Here is a 25,531-nt window from a genome sequence, read left to right as displayed (position 1 = left end):
TAGCGCATCAATGATGGCCTGGCAGATTATACGTAGACCGCAGAAATTACTGTACCATTGATTGCAGCAAGTTGTCCAAGTCCTGCACTACCAAAGCAGCCCCAGATTACGCCACCGCCACCATGTTTGACTGAAGTCATGATGTTCTTTTTATGAAATGCTATTTCTATGCCAAATGAATGGCACTCCTTCCAAAAACATTTGTCTTGTCCGCCCACAGAATATTTCTCCAAATGTCTCTGTTCCTGATCCTCTGTAGGGATTTCAATACTACAACCACAGAGCAGTTTAACTTTGGTATATCTAATATTTAAATCCTATTCTTTGCCCGGCCGTTCACAAGTCCGCTTTGGACGCCCAGCCTCGAATTCTCCGAAAGGGGTCTCCTTTTCACCCTGCACCCACTTAAACCCACTACAATAGCGGGATTAGGAAAGAATTTACTCCAGCACAGGCGGCTTTTGACGCCAAGCCGTCACAAAATAGCCACAAAAATGTCAAATTGAAGGCAAAGCGGGGCCATGGTGATAGGAGATGCTCTGCTCTTTTCCACGGAGCGTTCTGGATCTTGGGTGTCTGATATTTTCAGAATATCAGTGCATAGCACATGGGGGTATCATGGATCTAAGTTGATTGATCATTTATGCAGTTATGTAATAAAGGGTTTGCAGCCTAAAGCGTATACTATTGCAAATGAAGCAAAATACATTAATAAAATAATTAAATAAAGCAAAAAAATCTATTAATGAAGCAAAAATGAAATGCATGAATTACAAGTAATATAAATAAAATCAATTAACAATATAATAAAGTACTTTAACAATGAAAAAGCGACAAAGAAAATAAAAAGCAAATAGTGCCGAATAAATGTAAAATGTGTGTATAGAATATAATTAGAAACACATTTCCTCTCACAGAGAATTTGCAAGTTTGGGTTAAAATCATGTAAAGATTCTATTTACAATTTTGTAGTTGAAAAAAATAAATGTAATGAATAAATAGGTGATTAGTCCCACATTTAATGGTTTCAAATTCAAACTACGATCGCTGAATCAAAAGCAGTCTTCAATGTCCGCATCATTTCGTGCTGTGCTTTTGCCCAACGGCTGAATCAATTTTAATGCACTAAACTCTTCGCCTCTTCTATCAATTAAACCAGTGAGCGCTGCAGCATTTCTGTAAATCCACTTTTTTTTTTTGTATTTTTTTTTTTTTTTGCTGCCGCTTTAAATCCGCTAAGAAGCCGAGGAAGACAAAGGGCAGCAGAAAAGGCTAACCTGTTAGCAAACAGTGAAAAGGGGCTTTAATCCTTAATAGGCTAAATTCAGACTAAGTGGCCCCTAAGACGCTTTCAAAGGGAACTTTTCAGACTCGACGTTTGGGGACTTGAATGCTTTGAGGCCTTTTTTTTTTTTTTTTGGGTGGGGGTGCACTTCATAAGCTCAGTGACGCTGACTGCACACTGGGCTTGTTTATTTTCCTTTCATTCTCTTCCTAAATCGCACTCCACCGCAGCCTTTTTACTCACGTTTATTTTTTCTTGCCGCCGCTAGTTTGTTTGACTTCCCTCGAGGCAAAGGGAACTTTTTTTTTTCTCCCCCCCATGTGCAAGCAGTGATTACATCCTGAATTAGTCGCATGTCGTCGGAACAATTGTGTACGTCAGTTGTTTGTAAACGTGAACGGGCTTGATCATGTTTGACGGTCGTGTCGTAAGTGCTGTCATCGAAATTTGAAAGCGTTAGTATGTGTGGACTCTTGTGTTTTTTGAGAATGGTGCAATTCTATAATAGAACTAATCCAGAAATAATTGTCGATAAATGTATTGGTAATCGATTATTTAGAGAGATTGTTGCTCTTAAAATTGTCCAACTCCTCCGAATCTCAGCCTCTCAACAATAAATATTCTCAGATTTCTGTAGTCCTCATTGTAATCAGAATGAAATTTAATACAAAAGATATTTTGTGTTTAAGTAAAATAGGACATGGTGGCACAGTGCATGACTGGTTAGTACCTCCGCCTCAGAGTTCTGAGGTCCGGGGTTCAAATTCCGGCTGCGTCTTTGTGGAGTTTGCGTGTTCTCCCCCTGCCTGTGTGGGATTTCTCCGGGCACTCTGGTTTCCTGCCCCATCCCAAAAAACATGCATTAATTGAAGACTCTAAATTGCCCGTAGGTGTGAATGTAAGTGCGAATGGTTGTTTATATATGTCGTGTGATCGGTTGGCAACGAGTTCAGGATGTACGCCGCCTCTCACCATAGATAGTTGGGATAGGATACAGCACGCCGGCAACCCTTGTGAGGATAAGCAGAGCGGAAGATGAATGAATGAGTAGAATAAGATGTTTGCAAATATCTACTTAGCAAAGTTTTTTTTCCTGTTTCCTGGCATGTCACGGACCAAAACAAGATCGGAGTCATAATCAATTTGTTTCTGCATTTTTTGCACTGCCAATTTGAAAGAATATCCTGTTTTTGACCAAAGGGACTGGGAAAAAAAAAAAAAAAAAAAAATATATATATATATATATATATATATATTGTTAGTTGCAGCCATTCAGTGGAACCTTTGAAAACAAAGTTAAGGTCGAACTGTTTGCAAAGAATAATGTGACGTTGTACACTTCAGAATTCGATAAAGAAAATCTGGAAAATTTGTACGATTCATCCAGCTATCCATGTAGTGTACCGTTTATGCGCAAATCACAAAACTAAGCAAGAAACCTTCAAAAGTCTTAGTTTGTACTTGCTGGTTTGTCCTGGTATCACGTGAAACTTTGCTTTATGATTTTTCTATTAACAGGGGCAGAACATGAAGTCATATATAATGTAATTCACCTCTCAAGAGTCACAAATCTTTGGCTTTCATACATTTCAGTGTCCATCCGAATGTCAGCGCCCTGTGTTTTGCTTTTCCTTTGTCTTTGGATAACAAGACAATGACATTGTGCAGTTTGGAATTCGACAGCAACTCGAGAAAAACACCTTGCAAGTGTCAGAACTGGATTTTGTTTGGGTGTTGTTTTTGCTTTTGAAATCAAACATCTGTAAAATTACATTCAAAAGTCACAAAAACCTTTGGAAGAAGAATCTTCGGTGTCGTGCGTTCTCATTTTAAGGATCGAACCACTTCAACAATAACACAAGGAACAATCACCGCTGCATAAAAAGTGTTAATCCATCTTCTATACTTCTGTGCTTTTGTTTTTCATTTTCTGCTTTGCGACACTTTTCAAAAGGAAGTCACCAACAATCAATCCCAATCCCGAACGACCAAATCAGTGTGCACAGATCCTTATCGGAGAAAGTGATTGCGTCACGCTCCAGCAGTTAAAACTGCGGCTGCCCGACGACCAGCCGAGTGTGAAAGTCCAGTCATGTGCTGAGGTTTTTCCTCATTAGACCATTGTTTTTGGATTCGCACCTTCCCAAACGTTCCGTCGATCCCTGACGGCATCTTTGCGCTTATGCAATCCACCCTCCACTATTATTTATTCCCCATGCCTATCAATCAATCTCAAAGGCAAAATCTGTCTTAATTGGCTCCAGAGGGCCGGAAGAGGCTTTGTGTCAACGCTGACGAGGGTCCCGATTGGTCCGCCGGTTCAGACGGCCAACAGACCCCCTTGTTAGCGAGTCAGGGGTTGCTGGGGGTGCCGTTTGCCCGCTCGTTAGTCCGATGAACTCATTTGCTGGCGAGACTGCTGTCAAGGCCTGCTTTGCCGGAGTGCGAGGCTACACCGCGACAGGGAAAAGCAGATACGAAAACAGCATTCAGTTAAGTGAAGTGCTTTAATAGGCACCCTGTATAGGGATTCCTGTGAGCTTTTTCTTGACATTTGGCCGTTTTGTACGAGAATGAGGAAGGTTTCTTTTTAAATGTGCTTTCGTTTTCATTTGTTGTACTGCTTAAAATCCCTCAAGATGAAATTCAATGTACAGTACATGTTTTGTTACACACCACACTCGATGAACCAAATCTCACACATGCAGGCTGCAAGGGGAGAGTGAAACATGCGATGTAGGTAGCACCGCCCCCTTTTTCTAAGAACCAACATTTAATAATGCGGAAAGTACAAAATAAAAAATGTAAAACCGAATTGCATGAAAAAGAATAAATAATACAATAAAAGCATCTCAAATACAGTAAAATCGAAAAAAATAGAAAAAACATCCATCCATCCATCCTGTTTTCTTAGCCGCTTATCCTCACAAGGGTCGCGGGGAATGCTAGAGCCTAACCCAGGTGTCGACGGGTAGGAGGCGGGGTACACCTGAACTGGTTGCCAGCCAATCACAGGCCACATCGAGACAAACAGCCGCAGTCACAAAAAAATTTAGTACTGATAAAAATCCAAGTCATGCAAGAATCAGAATCAGCTTTATTGGCTTTGATCAGCTTTAATATATAAAATTTACAAAGCAAATGAAGTGACAAAATAGTGAGACAAAAAGACAAGCGCCCCCAAATTGAAATAAAATGAGAATATTAACAATAAAATAAAATTAAATGATGAAAGTCAAATGAAGTAAAAACTAAATAAAACGAAACTTAAATAAAATACCAAAAAAATTATAAATAATGCAAATTGCAAACAAAGAAAAAATCAAAAGAACAATAAAAAATGAATTGAATTAAAAAATAGATGGAAAAATAGTTAAGAAGCAACAAACTGTCAAGAAAAAAACAAAAATAAATATTATTGGTACTATCATATGAAAAGCAAATAAAGTACAATACTAAAGACAATAATAAAAACTAAAAGAATCAAAGTGAAAAGGACAATAAAAAGTTACTTAAACATTCATGTAGGTTTAGAATTGCACAATTGGAGTTCCAAATGTTTTGGGTACCTTATTTAACTACGCACGAGATGCAAAACCACTACAAACTACCACCCCAGATATGAAAGTTACTGTTAAATGATCAAAACGAAGGCGTCTTTTGGTTAATTGAAAAGCAATTTGCACCCCTCAATGCTGATGAGTCCTTAGTTCTGTTTTTTTTTTTTTTTTTTTTTTGTATTTTATGAATTTTCTCTTCTCACCGCCGCACTCGCCTCCATTTTGATGTTGATGGATCACCTCTCTTCCTCCCGCTCATTAATTTCATCACCTTATCTCCCACACAGCACTTGATTCCAACAAAAAAAAAAATAGGTAATGATAAATCCCTCATCCATTATCCTTTAACCGAAGCAGCCATGCAGAAACACTTAATAACAGGCAACAAATTGAACTTCAATCACCTCATTTTTCCACCCCCCTCACACATCCTCGAATCGACGCAGATGCTGTGACTTATTCTGCAGTTTTACATATTTGCCTCGCATTTATTTGGCCTTTTACACTGCGAGAAAAAGAATTGTTGTGCTAGTTGGCACTGGCTTCGCCTTATCAGGCCGAAAACACGCTCCTGGAGCTAGCGTCCTTCTCATCGCTTTTCAAGCTCGCTGTTGATCGTTGTTGCATCTGTTTCTGCCAGTAGGGGGCCGCCTGTGATTCTCTTCAGACATTTTCTGAAGATCTGACCTTGTGGTGTTTCGGTTTTAATGGTGTCGTTCATCTGCCTAGCGAACGCGCTCCGCATTTGATCCGAGAAATCGGACAAAATCGAGCCGTGGTGGCGTAGGCCGGCTACTTTTTAACACAGAATCCCGATGGTAGCGCAACCCACCTTTCTATCAAGATGTTTGATTGGAAAAGAGATAGATAGATAGATAGATAGATAGATAGATAGATAGATAGATAGATAGATAGATAGATAGATAGATAGATAGATAGATAGATAGATAGATAGATAGATAGATAGATAGATAGATAGATAGAAAACATGCTAGAGTCAAGGCGTCATGCTTTGCATTGAGGGCGAGTTCCACAGCCTCCTCTCTTTTTTTTTTTTGTGTCCCTCTTCATTTTCGAGCATTTTGGGCATTTGACAGTGACAAACGACAGTAGGGCAGAAATGAGCAGCAGCGAGGCAGGCAAACAGGTTGAAATAGGCGCGGGGACCTGAACAATCAGCAGCGTTCCTTTGTTTTCCCTCCGTGGCGTGACGCCTTCAAATTGATCCGCCGCTGCAGCCGACCTGAATCCGCAGACGGCGTTTCGCTCGGAATGAAACGTCAATAGAAGTGCGCCGCGTACACCGCCGCAGCTTGATTTGTTTTTGACCTTCATTTCATTCATTCATTTCTTCTTTAAAATGCGCTTTATTATTGATACACAGCCAAAACTGTACCTCTCCAGTATTTTGAATAACGTGATTTATTTTTGCGATGTTCTGTCAGATTTGAGTAGAATAAAAATATATTACTTCTATTCAACTATAGTGTATTTTATTACTACACTAACCCACAAAATTGGTTTTGCGACAGTTGAAGAGAAAAATTTAGTAGCATTTAATCTCATTGTACTTTAACCAACCAAAAATACACTGACACCTCAGTAATTCACGATAGTCAAAAGGTTTGAAATTTTTTTTTAGGTTGAAGAGTTGTTGAAACCAACATCCCTTCTAAGTAAGCCACTCGAACTAGAGTGCGCCAACTCCATTTTGGTGTTGTTCTTGTTATGTGCAGAAATGAAAAGAGAGAACGGGCATAATTCATATGAATTCCGGTGGAAATCAAGGTTTAGTCTCAATTGTTTTATATTGGGTTGTTAATAAGAGAATGTTATTTGGCTTCTTATAATTTTAAGTTGTTGTGAAGCACTTCAAATATAGCCTTGTGTATGACTTGATCTGTACAAATAAAAAGGCCTTGCTTATTGATCATCTTCCATAAAATATTGATGGATTTAATGGATACTTGTACTTAAACCGTTGTTGCACTCAACCTTTTGTGTCAGCTGGTGGGCGGCAGCAACGAAATATTAAATTACGGTACTGATCCGCAAAATGGAGTTAGACCACTCTCGGTCTCATTGGTTCAATTGCACTTTAACCGATTTGCACATTGCTTGCACAAAATAAATCGGAACCTCAGTAATTCACAAATTCTCAGTTTTTGTATTCAATTCTCCCAAATTAATATACATCAACGGTACAAGCACTTCAGCCATTTTGCATCTTGGAGTTTTTGGGGAAACATTCACTGTAGCTCCAAGCATCAAATGATTTTAGTAATACATTTGTAATTGAGTAATGACGTTTTTGGTGATAAATCAAATACTTTCCACCAGAGTAGCTGTGCTCCAGTTGTGGTTTAATTCTTTTCCATGCATATTGGAGAGTTTTACTTATGGGTGATTTCAAACCACAAGTTGTTATAGTGCTGATTTGATCAAAAGGGACAATTTTGGAATATTTTGTTCATCTGAAACATTTTCTGTTCATTTAAACAATCCTCTTCTATGATTGATAATTCATTACATCCGTAATAGTTCACAAAATTGATTTTAGCCATACAATTACTTACTTGAATTAATTTACCGTTTTTTTTTTTTTTTTTTAAATCAAATGTACACTTATAAGGTGTCTATTCCAGTATTGCTATTTATCACTAGTTCCAAAATAAGCATTCTCAACATTAATAATATATTGGGATTTATTTGTTGTAGTGTTGATAAAACAAATTTGTCCAAGAGCAACTTCAACTGTATTACACTTGTAATGTATGAGGAAAATCCACGTGTATGGTAGGGCGTGCATTGTGCTTGGAGATTAAATCTAGAACTGAACCTTTTGGGGTTATTTTTCATGCTTCCGAAAGCACATCTTGCTTTTTAAAGATGACTGATCCGCTTTTGCCGTTCCCATTTGTCACTGGATCTGCAATAATTCCAGCGTGGACAGTAACCTCCACAACGTGTCCATTTATCCCGGACGTGGTCACATTATGGCGTGGATAGTTTGTCAGGCCGCTTGTCACTTCTGCTTTTTCATCTGCAAGGTAAAAAGACCGAAACCATGGCGGAAGGGGCAGAGGAGATTTGAGGGGACATATAGATTGTGTGTGTGTCACACAAGGATAAAATATGATATTTGTCGGCCTCCGGGAATGTGGCATCTATCGGCGCAACTTCATCAGTTGTATGCATCTTCTTGACACCCGTCCTTAGGGCGGCTGGAAGGAGTGCAGCAATCTCCTCTGGAGGTGAAAGGTTACTCGCCAAGTACCTGTTCGTCATACACCTGAATATTTCATTTTCTAGCTTCCTCATTCGGTTACTCAGTAGACTTACAAGAGGTGGTTACCACTCGGAATATTCCAATCATTGTTATTCACTTATTAGTGATTAGCTCCAGACGGGCACTTTTGAAAGATCTGTCTGCGAATCCATCTCACGAGTGACCCGGCTCACATTTTTTCCAGATATGAGCCGTCACTCGTTTGTCTGACCTGCGAGCGCAAAAAATTAAGACACGAGCGCAAGATGGTGAATGTGAACAGTTTAACAATACTCGGGTTACTCATCAAGCAATCATTTACTAGTAACCCGAAGATTTTATTCCATAGCCTACTCGTGGTTAATCAGCGTAAGAACTAACAAGATATCATCGCCACTCTATTCCTCCAAATCATTCAGGCAGCTTATTCCCCTTTTAGCCTTCAGCTTGAAGGTAACCCGCATACGACTAGTTGATTTTCTGAAGTGACTGCCAAACAAAATGCATTTCTTCTTCTTTTCAATACTACTCTTGGTTTTTAAAAGCTCATAAAAAAAGTGAAAGTGTAATTCCACCCTAAGTATCATCATAACGAAAGCCACAGTTGGCATTGACCCTGCAGTCGGGGGGCTGGGTGAACAGTGGCTAATTTGCATGAGAGGTTTAGCAGCTAGGCTCTGAAAACACGTAAAGTACAGCGTAATTCTTGATTCTTGAGGTATTTGTGCAAAAGCATGTCACGGATGTGTTATTTAGATACTCGTTGGGAACTGTTTTGAATTCTTATAATTAACTTTGTCTCATTTAAATGCCGCTAACATATTTGGAAGTCAACTACTGACCCTTCTCGTGTAAAACAGTTGTAACTGGCTTCCCCTGATGTGGCATCTCGTTTTAGCCGCCACATCTCAAGGAAGCCGACGATGACGGTTGTGAGCGTAACATGGCTGAGTCGACCCCCTCCATACGTCTGCTAATGGCGGCATTTAGATGTGCTAGTCCTCTACTTAGCACTGCTTTGTTAACGAGGCATTTTTGCTTCAAAGGTGTCTGCATTGGTAATAAATAAATAAATAAAGCCGCACTAGCTGTCACTAAGCGCTTTTTCGCAAGACAAGTGTTATTATTCATCGCACATATTCAAATGTGCGCCAGTGAGCTGAGCCGGGCTGTCTGTCGAGTTTAAAGGAGCTCATTAGAAGGCCGGGCGAGGCGGAGGGGACCAGCTGAGGACAGCCACCGCTTGGGCCTCGTCTCCGAGGAATACGAGAGACTCACTTCTCTGAAGTCTCTGGAGTTCAATTAAATGTGGATTAGTGGCCGGCCGCCGAGACAGCACAAGCAGTAGAAGCAGCAGCAGCAGCGGCGGCGGCGGCAGCTATTCTAGCTACACGATTAACAGTCTCCTCCAGGCAAATGCAATATTTATATGCACGGCTACTGATGAGCAAATCGATGTTGTTGTTTTTGTATGTGAAACAAAGATCATCAAAATATTGAAAAGTTAGTGGAGCCTTGAGATACGAGGGACCTGACTGAAGAGTTTGTTGAGATATGACTATCTGCTGGATCCAGTTGTTCGCTTCCTTGACCACTTGACCCTGATGAACTGTAACAGGAAGGAACTAAATTCCTTGGTTTGCACCGAAATCAGTTTTAATAAATTAAATTTTAATAAATATTTAATAAATTGTCCCTTCTTCTAACCAAAAGGCTACGACCGTGGCACCAGCCACAATAAGTCATCTTTCAGCGTCCTAAATAGCTGCCATTTTAGCGCTAAAGGAATCTCTTTTTCATGGAGGCTGATCAATAAAACACATTAATCGTTCTCCTTGGGCTGAAAGGTGAAAAATGAACTAGCGTGACCCTCGCTATCCTCAGGTTACTGAAGAATATGTTTCATTTCCTTTCCTTGTCCCATTTTAAAGCTGCTTTTTATCCTAATTCCTTGTCCTGTTTTCCCAGATTTTAGCATACACTGAAGGTCTTCATGGGAAATGGCTGTTCACAGAGATCCGGGCCATCTTTTCCAGACGTTACCTCCTGCAGAACACTGCGCTGGAGATCTTCATGGCCAACAGAAGTAAGGCTGCAGCTTCTCAATCAAATATGATGCAGTGGTAACTTGACTTCCGGGTTCAATTCGTTCTGACATCACGCTCATAACTCGCATCACTCCTGTCGCCAACTACATGCTTCTACTTCTTTTTAGGAATAAAAAACTTAGTCTGTAAGTCCAACTTTTTTCTGACAACACAAAGCAAAACAAAGACTAAATAAACCCAGGAAACGCAAAATAGCTGTATTGGGGTGTTCACCAGCCAAGGTACCCACTGTATGCATTTGAACAGTGGAAACATTTCTTAACAAAGAATATTTGATGTAATCTTGCCATAGCCGCCGTCATGTTCAACTTCCCTGACGCCGCCACCGTCAAGAAGGTGGTCTACAGTCTTCCCCGCGTGGGCCTCGGCACCAACTTTGGCCTCCCACAGACCAGGTTAGACAAGACACCAACTACATTGTTTGCTGGACATTTAATCAATATTATCTCCACTGTACAAGCACAAATTGTCCACAGTAATTTTCATTTTATTTCCCTTATGAAGCCCAAAGTTTTGCTTGTTCTTTTTGGCAATCAGAAGCCAGAAGGAAAGAAGGTGGAGTAGTAACAATGAGAGAATAAAGAATAGTATCGCTGTTATATTTTTTTCCTTTTATTCCTGTGCAGATGTTATTCCTGTTCAAATGTACATTTTTATGAACAACTTGAGAATGTTTCTTATAAACAAAAACTTTTTTTTCCTCATTGTTTTAAGCCATCCAACTAACTGTAAATAATAGCAATATTTTAAAATAAAAGAATAGTAACTAGTTTTAACTCAATGATGAATTTGTTCTGAGGTGGTAGCATTTTTCCCCTTTTGAAATACTTTTTTTTTTTTTTTACATTTTGTGAACTAAGTTTATTATTTATATCTTAAATACATTTGTATTTTGTATAATTGTAATATGAATATTTACATAGTATACTACAGTGATGTTTTTGTTCATAACAAAAACAAGATTAATGGTAACCCATTTAAAAGCACCATTTTTAATGAAGCAAAACATTGCACACACAAAAACCAACACATTCGATGCCTGATGTTAACTTTTTTTTTTTTTTGCACAATATAATTTTGCAAGAATGAAATGCAGGGATGGAAAAAGAAGCAATTAATACATTCATGCTGTGTAAATATTCAATGAACAAGAGTGCATCGAGGAGTGATTGAATGTGGTCATGATAGTTGTATTGTGTTGGGTGGGGGTGTGTGCAGGTGTGTGTGTTCAGGTCCATTAATCAGGTTAGTTTGCAGACAGAGCAGGGTCACTTTGCCTCATTGACCTTAGACAGCAGCTAATGTCGGCAACGATGCACATGCACAATATTTTGTTCCATAATTCTCTTTATGAAACTTTCTGCATTTTACCACATCCTGAACAGAATGCACAAATGTATGTAGAGCGGGGGAAAAGAAGGAGCTTTAATATCGTTGACTGCTTGATTTCAAAAGGTCCTGTGGTGGAATCGAGTTCATAGTTTCACTTTCAAGAACTCTAATGACAGTAATCACCACCCTGACAGTGATTTATTCCATCATTCCTCTTTGTTTTAATTGGATCGGGACTCATTTGTTTTTGTCCCACCACATGTAGTACTGCGGACACACTAGGTTTGTGTACGTGTGTGTGTATATATACACATGCAAGTGTGTCCCTTCACCCCAATTTAATGGGTATTTGTCTTCTTAACTAGTGAAGCGCTACGTCTTTTTCACATGATGGTAGTTGTGTCTCAAGAGTCAAATTACAGCCTGAAGCTTGATTTTTTTTTTTTTTTTTTTTTTTTTTTTTCTTCCTCCCTTTTTCCCCCCACCCCTCTTCTGGATGTGTTATGTTTTGTGACATTGAGAGTTATTCTCACTAAAAATCACATGTTACTATTGTGTGATCCAATGGAGTGGTGTGGGAAAATTCCTGGGCCCCTTCTGAAATTATTATATTTTTTTCATAGTTTTACCACTTAAATGCTTGAGAATTTTTGAAGGGGTGCAACACTTATGAAACTGTGATTTCTTTACTCGTTTGCTATTTTGCTACATGTTAGCATACCACGAGTTAGCATCTCAGTAACCTTCATCACTATGTCCATTCAGACTGATTTAACATTACAGGTCCATGTGACGTCTCTGTTAGCGTGGTAGCTTTTGGCATGATATGAAATTCCATTTTGTTTTTCATTCGTACAACAACAATTCATTGGTTTTAGGCGCATCTCCCTGGCCACACCAAAGCAGCTTTTCAAGGCCTCCAACATGGCTCACCGCTGGCAGCGTCGCGAGATCTCCAACTTCGAGTATCTCATTTTCCTCAACACCATCTCCGGTGAGGCCCCATTTTTGTCATCTTCCATTCCTTCTTTTACCAGTTTTTCCATCCTCATCTCTTTGACTCCCGTCAGGCCGGACCTACAACGACCTGAACCAGTACCCTGTCTTCCCCTGGGTCATCACCAACTATGAAGCGGACCAACTAGACTTGACGTTGCCCAGCAACTTTAGAGACTTGTCCAAGGTACAACAAAGCAAATACCAGCTAGTGGTAAGAGGTCGAGCAGGCGGATTGGTACTTGTATACGAAGATTTATTTTTTTTTATCACATTATGTCAACTATCTGTAAAAAAAAAAATTAAGGATTTTACTTATGTTGACAGATTCTGTGAAAAAATAGGAAAATAAAACCTCCCTTTAATGCATTTCATACGATGCAATTGAAGTTTTACCGATTGACACAAAATTGGCTCCATGTCTCTCATAACAGGATGGCGACACAGTGCTGCAACTGATTGGAGGAGGGCCAGGGCGGTCAAACCTTTGTGACCATTTCAAGAATGGTCACCCTGACCATAAAAATTAAAAAAACTGATTGACACGGAATTGAGTGGACATATTGATCATAGCAGCACACACAAAGCTTTTACTGACAATTCCCTTAATATTAACAGGCAGTCAATCATTTTGGTTTGAATCAGCCATTTTGGGGCAAATGTCATGTCTTTTTTTTTCCCACTAAATGATGGCGGATCAGCTGGTAAAGCATTGGCCTCACAGTTCTGAGGTTCCGGGTTCAATCCTGGATCCGCCTGTGTGGAGTTTGCAAGTTCTCCCCGTGCCTGCGTGGGTTTTCTCCGGGCACTCCGGTTTCCTCCCACATTCCAAAAACATGCAACATTAATTGGGCATTCTAAATTGCCGCTAGGTGTGAATGTGAGTGCGGCTGTTTGTCTCTATATGCCCTGCGATTGGCTGGCAACCAGTTCAGGGTATACCACGCCTCCTGGCCATTGACAGCTGGGATAGGCTCCAGCACTCTCCGCGACCCTTGTGAGGATAAGCTGCAAAGAAAATCAGAAGAAACTATATTAGATTGATGGGCACAGACACAAAATATATAAAACGTGGCACAATCCAATCCAAGTCATACAAGAAGTCATCGTATATGAATACTTTTTCTCATTCTTTCGCCGGGCTGTCAGGCGCAGTGGACGCCTCGTCTCTTAGCGCTTCCCACAGTCCTCACTTTCAATCTGGTCCTCCGTGGAGAGCTCTCTCTTTATCTACTTCAGCCTTCTCTACACTTACGGGAAGCCGCAAAATTCCTTTATGCGGCGTCACGTTACCCGGCGCAGGCTGAAATGTGACAAAACAACAGCACTGCGCAGGACTAGACTGGAGTGGTAATAGATGTGCGCACTGGTGTTTTATTCATGCTGTTGACATACATGTGGTATCAGTGTACAGCCGCTGGAGCGTGGCAGACTGCAGTGTGTCCACAAGGCCAACAGACCTCCCCTCCACTCAATCGAACCCCCCCCCCTCCCCCGCCCCTTCGTCTTCCCATTTGGACTAGCAATCAGAATTGTAGTCTTTTGTGTTGTATTGTTACTTTTCTTAGCCCATCCAGGCCTTGATTTCTTCTCGGATGATTACTGCCAACATGGCTTTTATAGGATTCTCTTTGGTTGTACTGAAAAAACACATATGAAAAGAGGTGAAACTCATATGTTGCTCAAATTTAATTGTGATTTAATGCAAATAGACAACCACTCCATCCATACTTCTTTTCATTCTTCCATTTATTTCCTGTATTCATCCTTCCAACTTGGTATGTCTGTCCATCTGTAGTCAGTAGTGGGCAAAAGAATTGCTGGCTGAGTACAATTCAGTTCGGTTGAAGTCAACGCATTTGCATGTGTTCAAGAAATTTTTTTTTTTTTTTTTCAGTTTTTATGTTTACAATATTTGTGCAGTTGTCCCCCTACATTTAAGTGCAGCACTAATGTTCAGACTGCATTACATTATGGTGGCTTCCAATAATATCAAAAGACTATTTTTAAAATGTGAATTCTTAGGCTTCCTACATGATGATATTTTTAGGTGAAAAAAGCTACTGAAAACACTTAAGACAAGCCCAAGTGCCCTTTTTTTTCCTGTAGTTGTGTTCACCTCAGCTTCTTTTCCGCCGTCTTCTAAGTCACGTCGGCGGCAGTCTTGTCCAGTTGTCCAGAAAGCGAATCGTGTGACAAGCGCCCCGGCCGTGACATTGTGAAGCCAAAGTGGCGTGAACGGGTACGTCGGCGCGTCACACACTGTCATCGTCCGCCGGCGCAAAAAGAGGCCACACGCATTTTATGTTCAGCTCACTGTGACCCCGGGGGCGTGGGGGGCTTTCTTATCATAAACTCTAACCTCCAGCTGACATCAAATGACATCTGCACCCCCAGCACCCCATCTCCAAGATAACATTTTAGTCTCGATAAGCACTCGCTGGAACTGGCTTCATGGTTTTTTTTTTTCTTTCCTTTCCTCCCCCCACCATGTGACGTTATTGTAACGGAAGTACAGAGGCGTTATCGAGCCGAGCCTTGTGCTATAACGGAGCCCCCGTCGCAACATAGGCTAATGGCGTATTGATTTTGAACCCTGTATGGCCCATATATTTACCCCCCCCCCCCCCGGCCGCCTCCCCTACATCCATTTTCACAGTTGCAATAGCTGCAATACAAATAAATACAAGACCTTTACTGATTTACGGCTTAAATCACGTGGGATGCCTATATGATCCGACAGCTGTTGTTCTTCATCACTCATGAACTGAAACACAAAAATTAACATACTAATTAATAATAATAATGTAAAATTCTTCGGCGGCACGGTGATCAGCTGGTAAAGCGTTGGCCTCACAGTTCTGAGGACCCGGGTTCGATCCTGGGCCTGCCTGTGTGGAGTTTGCATGTCCTCCCTGTGCCTGCGTGGGTTTTCTCCGGGCACTCCGGTTTCCTCCCACATCCCAAAAACATGCAACACTCTAAATTGCCCCTAGGTGTGATTGCATGTGCGGCTGTGTATCTCTATGGGCCCTGCGATTGGCTGGCAACCAGTTCAGGGTGCCCCTTGACAGCTGGGATAGGCTCCAGAACTCGCTGTGACGCTCATGAGGATAAGCGTCAAAGAAAATTGATGTATGGATGGATAAAATTCTTCCCCAAAGTCATTCAGAAGTGCCCCCTTGTGTGTGGGGGTGGGGGTGGGTGGAGAAATCCTCACCGATCTCCACTCAATTGGGTGGCCAGGTCTATGAAAGCATCTCAAGCATCCATGACTGAGATGCAACAGGAAGTCAGCTCTTTGGATTTGACGCAGCCAATTTGACTTAAAATTCCAGGACTTGTACTTCAACAATTTTCCTAGTAGGGAACGTGCCCAAATTCCCCCCCAACCAGAAGTCAGTATACCAAACAGATAAATGACACTGGATGGCTGGAGTATAGCATTAAAGTCTGATCGTTTTGAGGATTCACCATATAAAGGGAAACTAATATATCTCGCGTTTTGAATGATTACAAAAATTATTCCCATGTAACATAACTTAATCTTTATGACATGCTGTTTATACGCCATTCATGTATTCTAAACACAGATAGCACAATGATTTCTTTCATGAAGGATTATATGCAAACTCTTTTCAGAGGAACACTTATAGTGGAGTAATTGAAGAATATTTATAAAATATTAACAATAATATCAGAATATTTTGGCAGCACATTGGATGACTAGCACATCCACATCACAGTTCACATACCTGGGATGGGCTTCAGCACGCCCGCGGAGCTAGTGAGGATAAGCGGTACGGAAAATGGATGGATAAGAATATTTTGGGTTTAAGTGTTATTTGAGAAACTTATTAGTAACTGATTTAAAATGTTCAAAATAGCTTGAAAACATATATTTATATTCACTCTCTGGAATGCTCAGCTGACCAAAAACTGTTGACCTCATCATCCCTCACTCCGCGGGGGCTCAGTATGAACGGAGACTTTGATGCGGACCGCTCTGTGGACAACTGGCGGTATTTTCCGTTTGGACTATTTCAGTTAGTGACACCATAATAAATTAGCACTTTTTAAGAATCATATTAACAAATGAACATGATTTTGGGTAGGTGCTGTTAGTGGACTTCGTTATATAATGTCATTATGAAGTCTGAGGGTCACAAAATTGCCCACGTGCTGCATTTTGTACAGCACAGGAAATCGTTGTTTTCTTTGAATTACTTGAGCTAATTCTTTGCGGTTTAACCTGAGAAGATTTTGCAAATTTTCATCTCATTAAGGCTACAACGTATTAGCATCCGTTCGCTAGCTCTCTGGTCTAATTAGAAGTGCGCTATTGGCTCGTTTATCTGAACTTGTAATTTTGGTCACGGTGACATATTGAGCCAATTTGTAGCCCGCAGATTGTGTTCTATGCCCATCGTGAAGCACTTCGCCTGCTGTACGTACTGTAAGCGCTCCACCAGAGCCCACTCCCCCCCCCCCCCCCCCCCCCAGCCCCGCTATAATTTACGGCATTAACGACGTCGGCCCGGCCTGTGCGCACGCAGTCGTGCGATGTCACCATGGCACTTTCGCTATTTTTTATTTTATATGCCTCCTTCAAGCCTTTTCTTTTTTTAATGAGTCTTCTGTTATTAGGGTTATAAATCAGAGCAATGGCTGTGATGTATAATTCACCATGTGTACTCACCCCTTACCCCGGCGGACCCCCACCCCCGAGGAAGCCACAGTGTATCACTGTCAAGTCGAAGCTGGCGTGGCACTCTGTAAATCCGCACAGACACACACACACTCAGATACATTTTCTATCACTTTGTATTATTGCAAAGTATTGATACAGTCGCTCTAGAAATATCAATATTTGTCTTGATACAGTCGCTGTACAAATATCAATATTTGTCTGATGAAATGTAGCTCATAGGGATATGAATCGTGGACTAACTCACGATACAGTACTCTAACGATATGTAAAAGTATACTTTTCTCCTTCTGTTACTGTAAAAAAAATATTTTTATTTCATTCACACTGATGATGGCGTAGTTATCAGACAGAAGCTATATTAATATTTGACGCTGGTGTCGGGATACTATATTGGAACAATGCGACGTATTGCACAATTTGCTCCCACCCTAGTATAATATCTCTATAAGGAACAAATTGTTTTTGTTCAATCAACAAACTGATCCAAAACATACTTTACCTTTTCAGATAAATAGAAAGAAACTCACAAGAATTTGAGATTTTTCATTGAGCAGCGATGATATCCAATGTTGACAGAACATGGCGGAGCTTATCAAGTTAATCGGATGTATTAGCATTTTTTGTGTTTGAATGGTAAAATTGTGAAAGAAAAGTACATTTTTGCAGTCAGATGTTAAAATTGCTTTGTAAGATGAATGTGCGAGTGTGAGATGTTCCTCATAGATACTGTATTTATTTGTTTTTTTTAAAGAAACCGATATTGTGATCAATGCTTGAAAAATGTCAAATTCTGTTCCGTTTTTGGTTTCGTGATATCCGTATGTTGAGTTTCTCTGCGACACACTTCTACCAAACACACACACACACACATAGATAAGCACGCCCCATTACACCCGCACACACAACAGTAGCAGAAGCGCAAATCAATACTCCCGGGTCCGACGCTAGTCTCCCAGTGACAGGCTGCCTATGATATGAAAGAGATGCCATTGATCCACACCCCGCTAGGCCTTCATCCTCAAAAGGCCATCATTCCATTAGCATTGATCCGCTATGTTTGGGAGTATGTGATGGATTAAGGCGGGGTGGGGGGGTGTTAGAGAATTACGTCCAGCCAACAGAGGACTAATAAAAATCGAAGTGCCTTGAAAGGGATTTCTATAAATGAGGATTTAAATAACAGCCGCCAGACAAAGGGGATGCTGCTTATTCTAAGACTGATGGCAAAGTAATGACTTTCTCATTTGTTCTACACCACACCGGGTTATTCAAGTGCTATTTCCGAGATATTAATAAGACCTTAAAGTGGATTATGATATCGAAATCCCTCCACAGCCCATCGGCGCGCTGAACCCCAAGCGGGCCGCCTTCTTCTCTGACCGCTACGATTCGTGGGATGACGAGCAGGTGCCAAAGTTCCACTACGGCACGCATTACTCCACTTCCAGCTTCACCCTCATGTGGCTACTTCGCATGGTAAGTGCACCCGAGAAATCCAGTGTTCCCCCGTCATTCACGGGAGTTACGTTCCTTACACCCCCGCGAAAATCTGCAAATAATGGATGCAATTTTCTACCTGTGTATGATATGTATCAAATTTTTGCAAGTTATACATTTTTGAGAAAATGGACAGCATGCCTCGTGTGCACAATTGTGTGACCTGTGCAATGAAGTACACTTCAAAAGACTGGTTACGCTGTTAGCATGTGTGCTAGCACAAGATTTAGTGTGTATGTAAGCTACCATATGATGCCGCTCACGAGGCAGCGAGGAACAACAGCATCTCACATTTGTAAGCAGAAGAAGTTTACGTTGCTGTGTTAGGCAAGTCATTAGAAACGATGTTTTCACACTCACGATGTCACATCGAAATTAAAATGAGCACGCCGCAGCAAACAGAATAGCAGAACTAGCAAATAATCAAACAAATAAAAGAAAGACTCGAGAAATAATTGACACAAGACATGCACATTAAACGCTATTTGCATCCTCTTGGCAATATTGTGTCTGTTGAGTGGAGGCCATCAATCTGGCCCCCACTGCCCTCCAGGGATGGGAAGGTTACTAAGGTTTTTCTTTTTTTGCTCCCCCACTTTGTATGTTATTGCGCCACTAGCTCACCATTGTCAGTGAGTCCCATTACAGCTGCAGCATTGATCCACGGGCATCATTAGCTCTACCTCGCGAGCCTCATGTTAAAACTCTCCAATGCCTATTAATGTCCCACACGTGACCCCCTTATACGTAGTATAAATGATATGTTGGTATTACGGTGGTTGTCGGTGGTCATGTTCAGGTATACGGTGGGCGTTTCACTTGGGGGTCGGGCCATAGAGACCACGATTGATCTGTCCTAACAAGATTATACATGATTAGAAATGCATCAGCAGCATGGCTTTATTGGCTTTAGAGGCTCACTGGGATTCCTTTCTTTTTTTTTTTTTTCTTGTTTTTCTACCGCAACACTTGCTACAGGCCTGAATACGTTTAGAAGAGGACTGATTGCCTCGTTGCATTACCAACATTGTAATATCAATCAAATTTGAAATTGTAATTATGAAGCGATTATGAGATTGCTCCGCAAAAGAGTATTTTTTTCCCTTTCCTTTTTGGTCCTGATTTCGCTTGTTTGAGCAGGACTAAGACTAATGTTGAAATTTTCTTTTAAGATCATACGTGGTGTTGAGTCATAACACCACAAGAAAATGATATTCAAAAAACTTGGAAAAAAAAATCACTACAAATCTGAAAAATATCTGACAACTTTTGCTAATTTTTTCTTTTTTAAAGTTAAATGTTGGGAAAATATGGGAAAATATTGTAAAATCTGACAATCATACATTTACTGATGGAAGTGTTAAAGAATGTAAATGCAAGTTACTCTATTCATATTTTTTTTTATTAATCAGCAAATTTGTTTTGGGTTGTCTATACTGTGAACTATAAAAACTAGCCTAAAAAAATTATATTGGTCAGGCCTCCTTCATAATATATATGGTTAATTTTTGTGTCCATCTTCATTTGAAACTGTGATAATAGAGAAAACATCTAGAATATAGGAAACAACATAGAGCAGGTTCTGAAACTTGAATGTTATTGTACTTTATCAGTTTTTGCTACACAGCAGGTACTCTGATCACTGATCCATACTCTTTTTTTTTTTTTTTTTTTTTTTTTAAATAATCCACAGGAGCCTTTTACCACATTCTTCCTAAACTTCCAAGGAGGCAAATTTGACCATGCCGACCGCACCTTCTCGTCAGTGTCCCGTGCCTGGAGGAACTGCCAAAGAGACACGTCAGATGTCAAGGTACAATTAAAAAAAAAAAATGAATAAAGGAAACATATTGGTACAAAATAATGACAACAGAGAGAATGCTGTTTTGCTACTGTTTCTAACCCTTCAGTGACTTTTTTGTTTTCTTTTTAAAGCAAGAAAATACCTTTGTGTCAGTGTCCTGTGGAATATCCTCTTATCCTCTATGGAACGACACGAAAAATTTCAGTAATATACCACAAATTTTGATCCCAAATTATTTCAATATCATTTCGTCGTACATTACCCTTCTAATAAATGACTTGCTGATCATTTTTTTAAAATAGTAAACCGAATGCAAAAAAAGAAAAAAATGTACTTTTAAAATAATCCTTTGATTTTGGTCTCTTGTACTATGCCCTCAATGGAACGGCGTCTGTTCATCTTTTGGAAAACATGAAATGAAAAAGCCAAACAAAACAAGTAATTTGATGCGCGCTGAATTCAAGTCTCATGAGGTACGTCAGCGCCGAAGTGTTCGTACATATTCTTTCCCTCCATTGTGTGATACGATTCCTCACTGTAGGAGCTGAGGGACATTCCACTGAACACTATGAACAACCCCATGGAATATTCCTATAGACAAGGAAGAGCTGCAACGGAAAAGAGTAATAGCGATGGCCAGTCACTAGCAATTACTATCCCGTGGCAATGAAAGCTTCCCGGTCTGGTGATCAAAGCAAAAGACTAATCCTCATCTGTCTCCCATTCAGCCGGGCTAGAACCTGGACTTCAGTCTTGCCCACCACCCCCTCCCAAAAACTCTGCTGCACTGTTAGATGTGCCCCTCAGCCCGGGTCACCCTCGCACACTTTTAACTGCTCCACTAAAACATTTACAGTCCGACATTCTATGTCAAAGCACCGTTTTCAGATCCGGGTCTCTTGGCACCGGGTCACTGAATTAGGGGCCTAGTGGGGTGAGGGAGGTGGCGGTGGTGTCGGGGGGTTTTGATGCTTGATTGCGCTCGAGAACTCCCCCACGCCCCCACCCCCGTGATAAAACATGTGGATCGCGTTACGGCATAGTTGGCCCGGTGCTTGATTGCGAAAGCGGCCGTTTTGCTCCCTCCGTCCAGACCCGTCAAGGCGGATCAGTCTTGGAGAGCTCAAAGTCACATCAAAACAACAAGCAAATATGGACCGTATCATGACATTGGCGTGTCATCCATTCAAAATCAATTACCTCCAATTATGTTTTTCTTTTATATTAAACCGTACAAAATTCTTTTTGGGTGTTTTGGTGATGAAAAAAACACATAAATTGCCAAACTGTGTCTGTACAATGAAAAAAAAAATAAAAAACCCATCATCATCATTTTCAACATTGTCACCAATAAAAATTAGACGTCACACCAACCTTACCGGGCTGGTAAGTATTGCCCGATTCTTAGTATTTTTTGCTGATCGGGTGATTGACTTTGTCATAATTCGCCGATCTGATCAATGACGTCATCGGTCGGCTCCCTCAAAGACATGTACTCCGCCTCTCCATTGTGCACAGTATATTTGTATCCAAAGATAGTTTATTCTTATTATATTCTTTCGTCTTTATCTTGTCAGTTTAAATGCGATTGGATACACTCGTTACCATCGTGCCGACTGTGGGGTAAATGTGTGCTGGTGGTCAGGAGAGGATGTTTGTTTAAGGCTTGCTTGAAGTATTTTTCATACTTTTAATACAATTCTGTTCGCAAGCAGGCAACAAAATATTACATATTCTAGCAAGGTAGTGCTAGCACTAATAGGTGTAAGCGAACATGCTGGCTAGCGTTCTGTTGAATCATGCTCTTAGATTTTGGTGTGTGTGAAGTAGTTCGGTTACAAAGTAATTTAATTACTATAAGTTAGCACCCGGGCGGCAAGGTGGATCAGCTGGTAAAGCATTGGCCTCACAGTTCTGAGGCCGCGTGTAGTTTGCATGTTCTGCCCGTGCCTGCCTTGGTTTCCTCCAGGCACGCCGCTTTCCTCCTACCTTCCAAAAACATGCAACATTAAGTGAACACTAAATTGCCCATAGGTGTGATTGTGAGTGCGACGGTTTGTCTCAATGTTTGTCTCCCTGCTGCCCGTTGACAGCTGGGATAGGCTCCAGCACGCCCTGCGAGCCTCGTGAGGATAAGCGACGAAGAAAATGGATGGATAGAAGTTAGCACCCATTATTTCTAACACGTAAAGTTGGTTTGACCTGACTGATTAGAATACATGATCTGACCAGAGCAGTTATTTCCAACTTTTATGGAGCCAAGGCACATATTTTACAGTTCTCGGCACACCAACAAACAAAAATGTCACAAAAAGTGGATTCATTAATTACTGTATGTACTTCCTGCCATTATGATAGAAGACATTCATTTGTTGACTGTCACTAGGCCTCGTTGGTATAAATAAACAACAGATTTTCGATACTGTATATGTTTTTTTAAAAATCATGTATCTCCAGCGTAGTCTTGATTGAACCACAATCACTAAACTTTACCTCAAAACATGGAAGTTTTTTCTTTTTGCATATATTTTCAATACACGTCCGTCGACTTTTTCCACTCGGACGCACGCATTCACTCGTGACGCCAAAGCTGAATTAGCAAAGAGACATTTCAATTTAGCAAAGCAAGTATACCATTTAGCTCCAGCATTAAAGCCATTCATGGAAGCTTGCCATCCCTTCCAGAGGGCAAAAAGCCCCAGTGTGTTATTTTTTTTTTTTCTTAAAAAAAGAAAAAGAAAAAGGGGTGATAATAGGCTACAACACCCAGATTCAATGTGTCTCTAGCCTGGGTGACGCTAGCATGACCCTTCAATCCCTCGACCCCTGGCCTCAGCCTAGAGGCATCAGAGAAACCTGCAAAGGTTAGAGGTAGCAACAGTGGAAGTCTAGCAAAGGGGGGTAGGGGGGTGCAGTGACCCATGACAGGACAGGATTGGGGATCGGAGGGGCTGGCCTCTGACCAAGCTGAGGAAAGGGGCCACTGCACATATAGCTGCGTTCAAGGCAACCCTCCAAATTTTGCTGTTTTGTGTGTATTTTGTCAGTAGTGTCGTGTGAGTGTGTACGTGTGTGCTTTGACAGCAGCCGGTGAACCCCCATGAGCCGGGGGTGTCGTTGGGGGGGGGGGGGGGGGGGGCTTTTTTAGTTGGAGGCTGTCTTTTATTTATTTATTTGCACAGTGAAGACATTTAACAAGTGAGAAGAAGCGACATGTTGTTTTTAGAACTTTTATGTTTCCTTGCTAATTTTGATGAGGTCTTTGCACCACATCAACATTTGTTTTGTTGCCCCTTTTATACACCCCCAAATGTCTGGATCAGACAATAAGAAGCCAATCGCAGGCATATATAAAGAACCATTCACTCACATTCACACCTTCGGGCAATTTAAAGTCTTCAGTTAACCTAGCTTGGATATTTTTGGGACGTGGGAGGAAACCGGAGTACCCGGAGAAAAACCACCCAGGCACGGGGTGAACGTGCAAACTCCACACAGGGAGGGATTTGAACCATGGTCCTTAGAACTGTGAGGCAGCTATGCTCACCAGGCAAACACTGTGCTGCATAAAAACCATTTCATTATCAAATAATTGACAACTACTGTGTAGTGATGATCTCATGAGCTAATGGTTTAGAGACGTTTAACTTCAAATTCTCCAAACCTTTGGAATTTCAAAAGTAAATATCACATTTCTGTTGTCCTCCCAAAAATCTGATTGATTATCATTGTTTAATCAAAATAAGACATTTGCAAACATCTGCATTTACTTTGGAAAGCAGTGATACAGACCATGAATCATAATCTATATTTGTGCATTTTCTGGACTGTAAATTTGAAGTAATGTCATTTTTTTTTTAAATTTGTTTTAGGGCTGGATGACTCCGTTAAAACAAAAGGCATTGTTTTTTCATGATTGTTATCACCACTTTTTATAACTTTGTAATCCCTTTTTAAAAAGCTGGCTTTGAAGCATCTGTACCTAAAACTTAAGAATGTTACTTAATGATAACATACTTCAAAAAGGACATCGTGTTTAATAACAATACAGATGAACTGGATTAGCCATTTTTCAAACCTCCTAAATAATATTGACAGTTATTTTTTTTTTGTTCTGATGGCCTCACCACTCGCAGTGGCTAACTGCTAATGCTACTGCCGGAAAATTTCCATTTCCTATTTGTTAGTTATTGCCTCTATTTTCCTAATTTTGCCATTATCGTTGACATCCTAAAAGACAGAAAAACACGTGTTTTTTTCCCAAAATTATTTTTTTTTTCCCCCCATTTTCTACATTCTTTGTTGGATTTTTGTCTGTGTAGCATTAAAACTAGCCTAGCAATTTAAGCCAAATAAAAGTGAAATGTAATCTCTCTATGTTCACAGTTCACCGCACACTTCTCTATAACTTCCATCTTAATCATTCCTGTTTACAAGTTTGAGCCAAGCAATGAGGCATCGTGGTTCTTCGCAGTGCGGCGTCTTAATTGGAGAAGCATGGGCTCTAACAATAACACGCGCTTGGAACCCAGAGGGCAACTTTGTCTGCACGTGTTCACGCTCATTATGCAACAAGTTCCGCTTTGTTAGCATTGGTGAAGGGCTCGCGTCTCGCTGTCATAACCACACAGTGTCTCGGCGTCGCACTCGTGGGGAATATGTTGTGTTATTTGAGACAGGCAAATAAAACCATCATATAAATGGGAAGGAATGCCGTGTGCTTTATTTTCCCTCCTCGGTCACACGGAACAGTGGGAAAATACTGTAAATTGAAAATTCAGTACCTGAAGTCGTTTCACTCAGGAACAAGAAATTGTATACGCTTCTAAAAGTCTCAAGAACCCATGTCGGAAACTACTTGGGAACCCAATCCTCCATTTTAGTTTACAGTAAGTCTGCCGTTTTCATTTGAAGTAATCACTATTGTGTCATCTTGGCTATTCAAGGGACCAATCAAAGACAGATTTTCC

The 25,531-nt window shown here is 40.7% G+C and overlaps 1 protein-coding gene across 4 annotated transcripts in view; it reads left to right on the top strand.

Moving 5' to 3' along the window:
• The window catches only part of lrba (LPS-responsive vesicle trafficking, beach and anchor containing), a 222,475-nt gene that overhangs the window by 135,854 nt on the left and 61,090 nt on the right, over positions 1 to 25,531 (top strand). For all 4 annotated transcript variants that reach the window (XM_061828985.1, XM_061828986.1, XM_061828984.1 and 1 more), the window contains 6 exons: positions 10,082 to 10,199; positions 10,514 to 10,616; positions 12,432 to 12,547; positions 12,624 to 12,736; positions 18,596 to 18,736; positions 20,451 to 20,570. In XM_061828985.1, the coding sequence (XP_061684969.1) occupies positions 10,082 to 10,199; positions 10,514 to 10,616; positions 12,432 to 12,547; positions 12,624 to 12,736; positions 18,596 to 18,736; positions 20,451 to 20,570 (711 nt within the window). The remainder of the gene's footprint in view (positions 1 to 10,081; positions 10,200 to 10,513; positions 10,617 to 12,431; positions 12,548 to 12,623; positions 12,737 to 18,595; positions 18,737 to 20,450; positions 20,571 to 25,531) is intronic.

This window comes from Syngnathoides biaculeatus, chromosome 9 (assembly GCF_019802595.1).
Source record: "Syngnathoides biaculeatus isolate LvHL_M chromosome 9, ASM1980259v1, whole genome shotgun sequence".
Classification (NCBI taxonomy): Eukaryota; Metazoa; Chordata; class Actinopteri; order Syngnathiformes; family Syngnathidae; genus Syngnathoides; species Syngnathoides biaculeatus.
The sequence above is the reverse complement of the archived record's forward strand: the minus strand, read 5'-3'. Positions and strand labels throughout refer to the sequence as shown.